The following is a 10,921-nucleotide window of genomic DNA, read 5'->3' as shown; positions in this document are numbered from 1 at the left end:
ACATTCGTTCAGTGCTCAGCTCACCAGGAACAAAAGTGACAGTGTCAGCAGTATTTTCCAAGCACTCACTGCTTGCTGATACTGAGAAGACCCTTACGTGCCTAACCTCACTCAGTTCCCATGACCCTTGTGTGTAGCAGATATTATCAATCTGAAATTTGCACATGAGGAAGCCGAGCAAAAAACATGGTGACATGGTGACCTGGTGAACAAAAAGTGGAAGTGTTCAGTGCGCTTGCCCAGCTCTGCCTGCCTCCAGAGCCTCACGCAGAAGCACTCGGCAACACTGCCTCTGTGTGTGGCACCCAGAAATGGAAAGTCCTCTCAGGAGACAGACGGCTCCCTGTCGATGGCCTTCCTAGGGGAGGCATGATTTTGTTTGAGGCCTTCCCACTTACTATTCCCTTTCTCCCTGAGCACTCCATTGCCTCTCCACTTCCAGATGCAAATGTTCTTCTCTCAACTCTGTAGAACCAAGCGGGTCATTCCCGCTGCCAGGAAGAGGTCCTGAAGCAAGGTGCACGCTCTGAGGGAGAAGATTTCTACCACCACCCCTTCGGCAGCCTGTGGGCAGATCTTTCTAGAAAAGACTATGCTGTATCGACATCCATTTTAGTTTGTCACAGTTAGGCGGCTCTAATTTAGATTCCTCTGGCTGTGATTCTGGCCCCCTGGGAGGCAGCACTGAACAGCACAGCTTGTGACTTAGGGCTCACTGAGAATGTCCCTTGGACTGCTTTCAGGTAGATAAAACTGGATAATTGTACCTCACTGAGACCAGAGGCCCTCTGCAGTCTTGATTTTCCTCTGCCCCTCTCCATTTTGCCCATGAGTTTGTCCTCTGGGCAGTTAGCCTGGACTTATCTTTAGCCTTCTCTTTCCCTGCCTACTGTGAGGATCCTGGGGCCTTTCTGTTGGTTGTGACTGGATCCGTCTATCTCCAGACTATGAGACTCCACCTCCATAAGGTCAGTTTATAACAGGATTCCTCCTCCCCTCAGAGTCCCTCAGGCTAGATGACAGTTGGACAATAACAAGGGAGGAGCAAAATCTAATTCCCAGTGCGGTGGAGTGAACTATGTGTGCTGCAGCGGTGAGTTCAGCTGGGGAGAAAGGCTTGTAGGACCCTGTGAGGTGAAGATGGAGGGTGGCTGAATCATGTGGTGTGAGGTTCCATGAAGGCTCCGACTCTGACCTCTGCCCAGTTTCCAGAAACAAGATGTAGGGTGTGTGACCTGGGATGGCAGTAGTGAGCAGTAACCTTGCAGGTCACAGTGGTGTGTGTGGTGGGGACTCCAGAGCCAATACCAGCTCCTCACAGAACCACAGGGACATCCTGCATCTGAGAAACATCACCGACCGTTATCTGCTCAGGAGGAAATGAGTTCTGAGGGAAAGTTTTGTTATTCCTTTTAAGCCCTCAAAGTTTTGTGCCCTTTGAGAACATTCAAAGTTGAATGTTGAATAGGAGAGAGCATGAGGGATTTTGTTTTTGTTTTTTGGTAGTGGGGATTGAACTCAGGTTCTTGCACTTGCAAGGAAGGTGGTGGAACCACTGAGCTAAATCCCTGGCATGAAGGATTTTAAGTAAGAAAATCTGCATTCATTGGTGGGGCTTTCTCTGGCCTGTGTCCTCGTTTTTTTTCCTTTTTAGTTTTTGCTTTGGGTGGCCATACACTCCTAGAACTTCCTTACTGAAATCCATAAAGCTGGGCTGGTCTTTTCCATAGCTGTTCCTTTCTCCTCACTCTCCACATACCTCTTACTTAGAGAAAGGCTCAGGAACTTATAGAGGGCAGTGGTGATTGGCAGCCCTGTGCAGAGGCAAAGGTGTCTGCTGGAGGTTTGTTGGGGTCTGCTGGTGTCTCTGTCCTGAACTATTTTTCCACCATTAATGGAGTTGGCTAATATCCCACAATGAGAACATCATTCCTTTGGCTTAGGGCTTTGCATATGAGAAGCTGGGATGTGTTACACTGAGAACCTCCATGGGGAAAAGGGAGTCTGAATATCTTGTTTGGGTCTTGATGTGGGGGGCCAAGGTGGGATGTGGGCACCACAGAAGTGGGACTGGAAGACACATTTTGGTGTTTGCCACTGGTATTTCACCCTGATCATTCCCCCTGAAGCATGTGTGTGTACACACATATGTGCACGTGCACACACACACACACACACACACACACAGACTTAGGGCCAGTATGTCACGGCCCAAGAAACTTAGTACACACATGTGCACGTGCACACACACACACACACACACACACACAGACTTAGGGCCAGTATGTCACGGCCCAAGAAACTTTGGCTTGAGAAGAGTTTTTGCCTTGAAAAGTCATTTTATTAGCTGATTGATTTTTTTTTTACAAAAATAAACAATTTAATGAACAAGAAGTATAAAAACTTCTGGATATGCAAACTCCAGGAAGGGGGGAAAGCCTGGTTTTGGCTGCTCTGCGGCTTTCACTGAAAGCAAATGAGGCAGAAAGGCCCTGGCCCCACCCCCACCCCAGGTCCTGGCTCAAACTGCAACCTGCTCCTCCCTCCTTCTCCTCCTCCTCCCAGTCTTGGCTCATTTGGACATGTGCACCCTGGCTCCTGACCCCCAGGATGGCCTGGAAGCCTCCTCTTGTCAGGGGGCCAGAGCCAGCCTCTCTGGGAGCAACCCCCACGCCAAGTCTCCTGAGTGGAGCTAAGCTGAGAGGACACTGTGTGACCGATTGTCCTCACTTGACCCCTGCCTGCTGAGTCGTGTGCAGCAGCAGTGGCAGGGCTTTGGCTACATTCTCACGCTATGAACACAGTGATGGGGCTGGCCACGGAGCGCTCCCGGTGCAGACCAGCCTGAGCCTGTCTTGCAGCCCCTCGACCATCGATTCCTGGCCTGACAGCCAGCAGTCTCAGACCTAGGCTGGTAAACTCACATTTTAACATTTTGCATTATTGCACGTTTGTTCTGGTCATGTCAGTCTGTCTGGGAAGTCAGCACTGTCTGCAGGCGCTCCCAGGTGACACGCAGTGCTGCTGGTGTAAATCACTCCTGCCGCAGGCAAGCCCAGCTGGCGAGGACGGTCGGTCAGCTGCTCAGCTGAGCCCTCAGACAGGTCAGCTGGGGGCCCTCACATAGGTGGTCTTGTTGGGATCAGGGACCACCTGGCTCCATCCAGTCTTGAAAAAGACCAGCTTCCGACCTGGGGTGGAAGTGAGAGAGAACAGGTCTGGATGCTTCTGTCCCTGGAGGTAGGGCCACTCTCCTAAAGCCACCCACTACCTGCCAACCCCTAGGGAAGTCCAGCCGCCTCCCTCAGGAATCCCTCTCCCTGAGCTCACCTGTCCAAGTGGTCTGGTTGGTGACCACAAAGGCAATGCACTGGGTATGGCTCTCACAGACGTCCACAGCCTCAGCCAGGTTGAACACAGACAGGAGGCAGCTGCCGTGGTGGTAGGAGGGCCAGCATCGGTAGTCTTCCTGTGGGATGGTGCTGTCTGGGATGCGCTGGTACTCTAGGGGTGGGAGTGAAGCGAATGTGACAGCTATGTGACCAGGCTGAGCCACTTGATGAGTGGGGCTGCACGACTCATTTTCTAGGGAAGGTGGATGCCCAGCACCTCTAGCATGGAGATGCAGGCAGCCACTGCTGTTCAAAAACTGGGTCACTCACTCACTCACTGAAGACCAAGCAGAGATGGGGCACGGGTGTGGGACGGACACACACATATACAGAGCCACCAGCTGTCTGGGGTGGCTGCTCAGGTCAGGGTGTTTTAGACGTGTAGAACGGGGCTTCTCAAACATAGGTGTGTGCAACCCCAGGGAATCTTGTTAAGAGGAAGATTCTGACTCCGAATGCTGGGTGGGCCCTGAGAATCTGCACTCCTAACCGGCTTCTGATCCCGAGTGTGCACAACATGTGGTCGCATGGGTTCAGAGCACCCCTCAGCCAAACTTTCCCTTGGCCTTGAGGGGAGAGGTTAGGTAAGCTCCTCAGACAGACCTGGGGGCAGGCAGGGAGGTCTGGGGTTAAGAGGCACAAAAATGAAGGAGAAATGCAAAGCATCCATGGCTGGAGTGTTTCAGGAGGGGACTGAATTCTCCCCGCGATTCAGACAGCACAGAGGCTTGGGACATGTCTCCCAATTAGGAGAAAGCTCAGTGGAAGGCCTCTCTTTCACCCGGTCTTTCCCACTGCCTGGGGAGCCCCAGTTTCGGACTGATAATGCACAAGCCTTGGGCCTCTGGCCACCCCGCCCTCCGGCCTCCTTCTCCTGCCAGGGACTAGACCAAAGTCCAGGGCTGGCTGTGATTTATGGCCCCATAAACGGCGTCCTCAGGGACAGAGCTAGCCATTGTTCACCTCGTTAAACTTTATTTACAGGGCTAACGAGGACTCCCCCACCCCTCAGACTGGCCAGGGCTCCCTGAACACAACAGGCTGCCCACTCCTTGTCCCCTGCCAACCACAGCTAAATCCAAGGGCTTCTGCAGAGGGGCCACCACCTGTAGCCAGTGGCTAAAATTCTCCTCTGCTTTGGCAGAGCCCACTCTGAGGCCGGTTTCGGCAGGGGGCGGCTTCTACCTCCAGCTGCCCTCCCAGCCCCAGGAGTGCAGAGGAAGGAAAGAGAAGCAAACATAGATTGTGTTCCAGCTGTGTAATAGGAAGTGCGCTAATTGCTTTTACACACCTCACCTGCCACTTAATCCCCATAAGAACTTTGTGAGGTTCCTAATATTGAGCCCAATCCACAGGTGAGAAAAGTGAGGCTCTAGAGGTAAGCCAGATGGCCATGGAGGGGTTGGAAGCCATCCAGAGGGTGTGTGTGGGGGGTCAGAGCCTACCCCACTTCAAGGTGGAATGATAGTTGCTCCAGCTGGGCCAGAGATGGGACCTCAAAGTGAAGGCTCAACAGTGTCTGCACTGCTCCAAGTGAGTCCTTAAGGCAGCCTCTGGACAGAAGGGTCCCCAGAGGGAAGCTGGGACACCCAGCTCAATTAGAGAGCTGCCTCCTGCTGTCCCCACCTCCTGGCTGCTCCCTGCTGGGGCCACTCACCGGCACTGCTGCTTGCTGTAGAGTTCTGCAGATACTGCCCGCTCCGGTACAGGTGCAGCACCATCTCCAGCTGGGCCAGGGTCTCATCTACACCCCAGGTGAGCTCTCCTGCAGAGTGTGGTGCAGCTATGACCCAGTCCTGGGCTCCGGCTCCTGCCTGAAGTAGATGCCAGCTGCCTCCCCTCCCTCTCTCCCTCCAGGACCTGTACCCAGATGCCTGGTGGCCAGGGGAGGGGCTTTGCTGCTTAATGCTGGCCTGGGAAATGATGATTTCTGGGTCCCATGCTGCACCGGGTCATTCCTGACCCCACTTCTGCTGGGGGATGACCAGGTAGGTGGGGGGACTGGAGGCTCACCTGAGGCATTGACGATACTGTCCAGCAGAGGCCGGAGTGAGGGCGGGGCACTGTGGGGCAGGAGGTATGTGAAGAAAAACCTGTGGCACACAGAAACCAGGGGCTTGGGGAGATAGTCTTTGGGGACATATCCTTCTCTGACTCCAACCTGGCTAAGGAGCCTGATCTCTCAGTCCCAGTGACCAGGCATAGCCCAGGGTGGACAGTCTTAGGGAATGAGTCTGGACCCAGCTGTGATTACAGCTAACTTCAGACCAAACCGAGACCTGAGGCCCACCTCTCCATTCTTCTTTGATGTCCACCCCAGGCACCCCCATGCTGACCCCCAAGATCAGAGCAGTCCCAGAATTGGGGTTTCTCAGCCATGAGGAGCTTCAGAGAGATCAAGGGCCAGGTGGGAAGAGGAAGAACTGGTCCCACCAGCCCGAGGCCCTGAGTCCAGCACTATTTTAAGAAGCCTCCAGCTGCCACTCTCCAACCCAGATTCTCCTCCGAGCTGTCTATTTTTAGCATAACCCTCAGAAGCCTGAACATTTCCCTCTTAACCGGGTGGGTAAGGAGCCTTTCCCTGCCTCTGGGGCTCCCTCACTGAACCCCGTACGAGCTCTCCCTGAACTGTGCTGCCTCCCTCGCTAGAGCTCCCGAGTGGGTAATGGAGGTCACCTGTAGGCATTGTAGAGGTTCCGCTTCTCATTCATGCCCTCACACCAGCCCTGGGCAGAACAGGGCAGGGTGAAGTTCCTCGCTGGAAATTCAAGTACACAGTCAGCGTGGCTTGTACATGGCGTCTCCTCCACTCGTGCATCATCCAGGTCCGTCACCTTCAGCTCCCCATCCACGAGCACAAACTGCCGAGGGCGGAAGTCCAGCAGAGTGACCGAGCCCAGCGGGGAGTGGGCCAGGTGGTGGAGGAGGCGGCCCAGGCTGAGGCAGATCTGAGGACAGACACAGGGCTCGGCAGACAGGCCAGAGACTCTTCAGGGGCTCCCTTTTGGGGCTGTGGATCTAGCTTAGGGATTGGCCTTTCTGTTCTCTAAGCCTCAGGGATCAACGAAGGCCTTAACGAGGATGCCAATGATTCTAATGACTGATCCATAGGCTGGCCTGCCCCTGCGAATAATATGGAGCGGGTGCGAAGCAACGGCAGGGGCACTGGAGGATAATGGATCTCTTCCCTGAAGCTGCGGCCTGTGGTTTCAGCTCAGTGCATGGGGACACAGGAAGGGTCGAGCTGACCTCAAGGTGACTTGTGGTCCAGGGCCCTCCTGCTGTGGCTCTGGGTGCAGGGAGTGGTGAGGACAGCAGGGCACAGGGTGCCAAGCTCCTCTAGGTCTGGCTTCTTTTTTTAACCCTTTGGCCAAGGGCCGAGGCAGCCTGTGCCCTGCCTCCCTCCCGCTCCCTGGGCTGAGGAGGAGTCCAAGCTGCTCTGGAAGGCTGGCCTTCTAAGGAGAACCATCCCATTCAGGAGCCCTCCTCCCTGCTCACTCGGAATCGATCCTCCCAGGAAGTCTGCAGCAGCTGGATCATTTCCACAGGGGCTCCCAGCTCCGTGATGGTGGTCAGTGTGTCCGGGATGTCGTCGCTGTCCTGGTAGCAGTAGCCAAAGAGCTGGGGGAAACCCAGGGCAGGTCGTTAGGTCACAGGGTCGGGGCAGGGACAGAGAAGGGCTCTGCCCCTGAGGCCTTTGCTTCAGTTGAGACCAGCAGAAAATAGGAAAAGAGCTGTGTTTCTTGGGAAGTCTGTCCTCTCTTCCCACAGCCAGAGTTCCACTGAGTGCATCAGCCCTTTACCTCTTGCCCCTCAGGGACATGGGCAGGTGTGGCCACCACGTGTTAAGCAGGTGCCAGGCACTATGCTGAACATACTACATGCAATATCCACTTCTTACAACAACCCTAGTGGGCACAGTGGGCACCACTATGATCTCTAATTTCAGGTGGGGAAAGTGATCCAGAGAGGTTAAGTCCCTTGTACAAGTTCACACCACTAAAAAGTACAGGAGCTAGGATTCAAATGCATGCCACTCCCGTTCTATGACCCAGCTCCTTCCAAGAACGCTGTTTGCTGACGCAAAGCCAGTGATTATCGTACTTCCTCCTGGTTTCAATGCCATTCTATCCCTCATCACTCCCACTTTTTCCTAGCTTCATTTTTGTTCTGTTTGGGTCTTGCAGGAGGAAAAGTAAAGAGGCACAACCCTGTCTCACACGGCAGTGGGGGGGTATAGTGAGGGACATTTCTCAGGGAAGATCCGTTTCTTGGGGTTATGGTCACAAGGAGCGTCCTACCTAATTTCATCCAGGGGAGGGGCTGCTTCAGGAAGAACAGCCCGATATTGTCACTAATACCTACACCGGTGTCCACGGGGAGCCCTGTCTCTCCCAACACACTCCATAGCAGCTCAAGCCTCTGAGTGGGCTCCAAACAATCAGCACCCTGTGGGGCAGGAACACAAAGGCGGAGTTGTCCAGTCCTAACTAGGGAGAGGGGAGAGCTATGCAGTGGAGGGGCGGCACTGGGGATACTGAGTCTTCAGGCAAGATGTCCCTCCTCATGGTCACCCCTCCTGCCATCATTCATGTGTTCCCAGGCCTGCTCTCCACCTCAGGAGTGCCTTTTCAGCTTTCTCTCCCTGAAGCCAGCTACTCCTGTCCTGCCACACGAGGAAAGGCACAACTCAGTGTTCGTCATCAGATCACTTAAATTGTTGGGGGGTTAGGAGACAGTTACAGACATCCTCTTTTTTTCTCTTTCTCAACTCTCCACCCCCATCAACCCAAGCAGGCCCCAGACCTGGATGGGGGGGAGGTAAGGGGAGCAGCCTGGAGCCTGGTTCTCATTTTCTTGCTCAGAGTCTGAGCCTTTGTGGGAAACTTCTGAAGGTTATTAAACACCCGGAGGTCGTTAAATGCACTGTTAACGAGGTATTAATCAACACCTCTCAGGAAAAAATAAAAAGACACCATCAACCCCCCCAGGAAGCCTGAGCTGAGAATTTTAGTCACATCTTTTGTTTGCCTGGGAGAAGAAATATACTCTAGCATGATCAGAATCTGGGCCTAAGTAGGCCTGAGGCCCATGAGGCCTGAAGCCCCGGACAACCAGGCTCGGGTGGGAGGAAGATCTGTGTGCCCTCTGACCCTGGGCTCTGGACGAATCGATCACGTGAGGGAGTGTCTGTGTGCGTTTGCCTATGCACAGGAGTACCTGAGGTGAGATGGGAAGGGGTCACAGAAGACAGAAAGATCTCCCCAGGCAGTCCCTTGTGACCACAGTAGGCCATGCCATCCCGGCAATTGCAGTTAAAGCCCACAGATTCAGCTCTGGGCTGCCCAGAGTAGGGAAAGGAGTCTCATGGCCCGGGAGACCAGGAACTCTAGGTTTTGAAATTTTGAATGATTAAAAGGTATTAAAACAACACAATTTCTAATTCCAGCCACACCCTCACTAAAGCGTCTGGAGGAGGGAAACTGCCACTGTAGGCTTCCCTGGCTGCAAAGGTGGCACAGGTGAAGTCAGAGGGATAGTGGTTTGGGGTGCAGGGGGTCAACTATGCCAAAGCAATCCCTAAGAAACATGGGGGGACCCCCACTTTTCCCTACGACTGTCAACTCTTGTGCCCTAAGTAGCTAACTCCATCCTGAGAATAACAGCCAATGTCAGACAGGCTCGTCTGGGTAGGGGAATGGGTGAAAACTATTCTGCTGTCATCCTTTTCCTGTGAAGCCTTCATCACTGGGGACCTGCATTACTGAGGAGGAATACTCTGTGGTATGTTCTGGGGTGCTAGCTGAATGACTGTCTGGAAGTTTGGTGAGATCAGAGAGAAAGTTCCTGAAGACATAGGAAGGTACATCAGAAGTCAAACCTGTCCTACTACAGAAGGTCTTGAGTCAGTGAACTAACACAATGTCCTGCTGTCATTCATGGCCTCTCCACCCCCTCAGAATCTGGATGACACCCAGGATTTCCAGAAAGTTCCCAAGAGTCCCTGGGAAGTGAAAAGCACAAGATCCTTCCATTTAGAATGGCCACATGACCAGCTGCTCCCTCCCTGAAACTCTGGATACAGTGTCAGCCGTGAGACAGATATAACCAAACACAAGTCAGCTCTGCCCAACCTCCTTGTGACCAGTGTGGAGCTTGGAGCAGGAATCCTGGGGACATGGGGAGCCAGCAGAAGTATATAACTTTCTGGTCTTATTCCGCATTGCCCACCCATCCCTCCAGGCCTAGGGACTCATCTCATTCCCAAGGAAAAGAGGGAGGGACTCAAGGGTTTCTGGTCAGTTCTGTGGAGCAGAGTAAGGTGAATCTATCTGAGTGGCCTGGGAGGTGGGAAGTGTGGACAGGATTCGTCACAGATGTCCGCACACACCCTGTGTTCATTCTCCTGGCCAAGAACAATCAGGGGTTCCCCTCTCTGTTCGCTCAGACATGTGCAAAGGGAACCATACGTCTCTTCCTAGGCAGACTCAAGGCTGGAGACCAGGGAGAGAGGAAATGGGGAGTAGGGCAGCAACAGTGGGACTGTGAGAGCCCAGCTTTAAGTACTGCTTGGAGAGGACAAGCTGGGTATCCCCCACCCACACACCAGTGAACGGGCGAGGCAGAATCTCAGTAGGAAACTGGGCGTCTGGCCTTCTCAACTTTCCAGTCTGTTGGCCAAATACACTCTCACAGTGACATTCAGATCCTTAGGTTCTCTGCCCTCTGGCCTAAGACGCTAAGGCCTCCCCCGTGGTTCAAGTGGACCCACTCTAAGGCCTGCGGAACTCCGGGGCGAGTTTTAAGAAAGCCTGGGTGTATGTTCTTGTCAACTTTCCTCCTCATTTCCTATGGCTTCTGGGTTCAGTGAGTACTTTCTGGGAATGAAGCCTGCCACCTGGTCCTCCCGGTCCTTCTCAACTCTAAATGGAAACTGAAAGAAGTGGGCTTCAGGTTCCCTCAAGAAGGGGAACCCTATCGCTGCAGCTGGGAGCTAACTCAGGTAGGAATGGTGTACAGTGTCTTAGATTGAGTTAATTATGGGTTGAGGTGTTCAGTACCTTAGTTCCTGCCCGGAATAAAGTCCTAAAATTCTAATCCACTGCCCAAGTCCTGGAGTTCTGGGACCCCCCCCCCCAATCTTGACCTCTGTCTTTAAAGAAAGTGTGTAAATTGAGAAACCCAGCTTGTGATTTAGCAGTGGTTCCACCGCCTCCCTCACAAGTGCAATGTCTCGAGTTCACAATGTCCCGAGTTCGATCCCCGGTACCAAAACAAACAAAACCCAAAACACAACAGAGAAACCCAGAGCCACTTACCCAGGAGGGAAGCAGAGTGGTGCAGTGGGAAGCATTTTAGTTTGGGTCTGAGCCTAAGCTAGGCAGCCACTGGAACCCCATCTCCTAGACCAAGCGGTTTCTTCCAGCTAGAGGGACACTCCCAGACAGAGTCCTCTCGGAACCCCACCCTCCTCATACCTGCAGCACGTTGGGGTGCCGCAGCCGCTCCAGCAGCACCATCTCCTTGAG

At 53.6% G+C, this 10,921-nt stretch overlaps 1 protein-coding gene across 2 annotated transcripts in view; it reads right to left on the bottom strand.

Moving 5' to 3' along the window:
- Positions 1-2,940: 2,940 nt before the first annotated feature.
- The window catches only part of Pkdcc (protein kinase domain containing, cytoplasmic), a 9,818-nt gene continuing 1,837 nt past the window's right edge, over positions 2,941-10,921 (bottom strand). The window contains exons 1-7 of one of the 2 annotated variants that reach the window (XM_010604935.1): positions 10,871-10,915; positions 6,891-7,013; positions 6,069-6,340; positions 5,406-5,485; positions 5,050-5,157; positions 3,331-3,504; positions 2,941-3,191 (exon numbers count right to left, since the gene is read on the bottom strand). In XM_010604935.1, the coding sequence (XP_010603237.1) occupies positions 3,106-3,191; positions 3,331-3,504; positions 5,050-5,157; positions 5,406-5,485; positions 6,069-6,340; positions 6,891-7,013; positions 10,871-10,912 (885 nt within the window). In that variant the 5' untranslated portion in view covers positions 10,913-10,915 and the 3' untranslated portion in view covers positions 2,941-3,105. Of the gene's footprint in view, positions 3,192-3,330; positions 3,505-5,049; positions 5,158-5,405; positions 5,486-6,068; positions 6,341-6,890; positions 7,014-10,870; positions 10,916-10,921 lie in introns of those variants that run through there. The other variant, XM_010604934.2, reaches the window with a different exon arrangement.

The sequence above is a fragment of the Fukomys damarensis genome, unplaced genomic scaffold, assembly GCF_012274545.1.
Source record: "Fukomys damarensis isolate Sample0158 unplaced genomic scaffold, DMR_v1.0_HiC HiC_scaffold_2, whole genome shotgun sequence".
NCBI lineage: Eukaryota > Metazoa > Chordata > Mammalia > Rodentia > Bathyergidae > Fukomys > Fukomys damarensis.
Note: the sequence above shows the minus strand (reverse complement) of the source record. Positions and strands in the feature narration are given on the sequence as shown.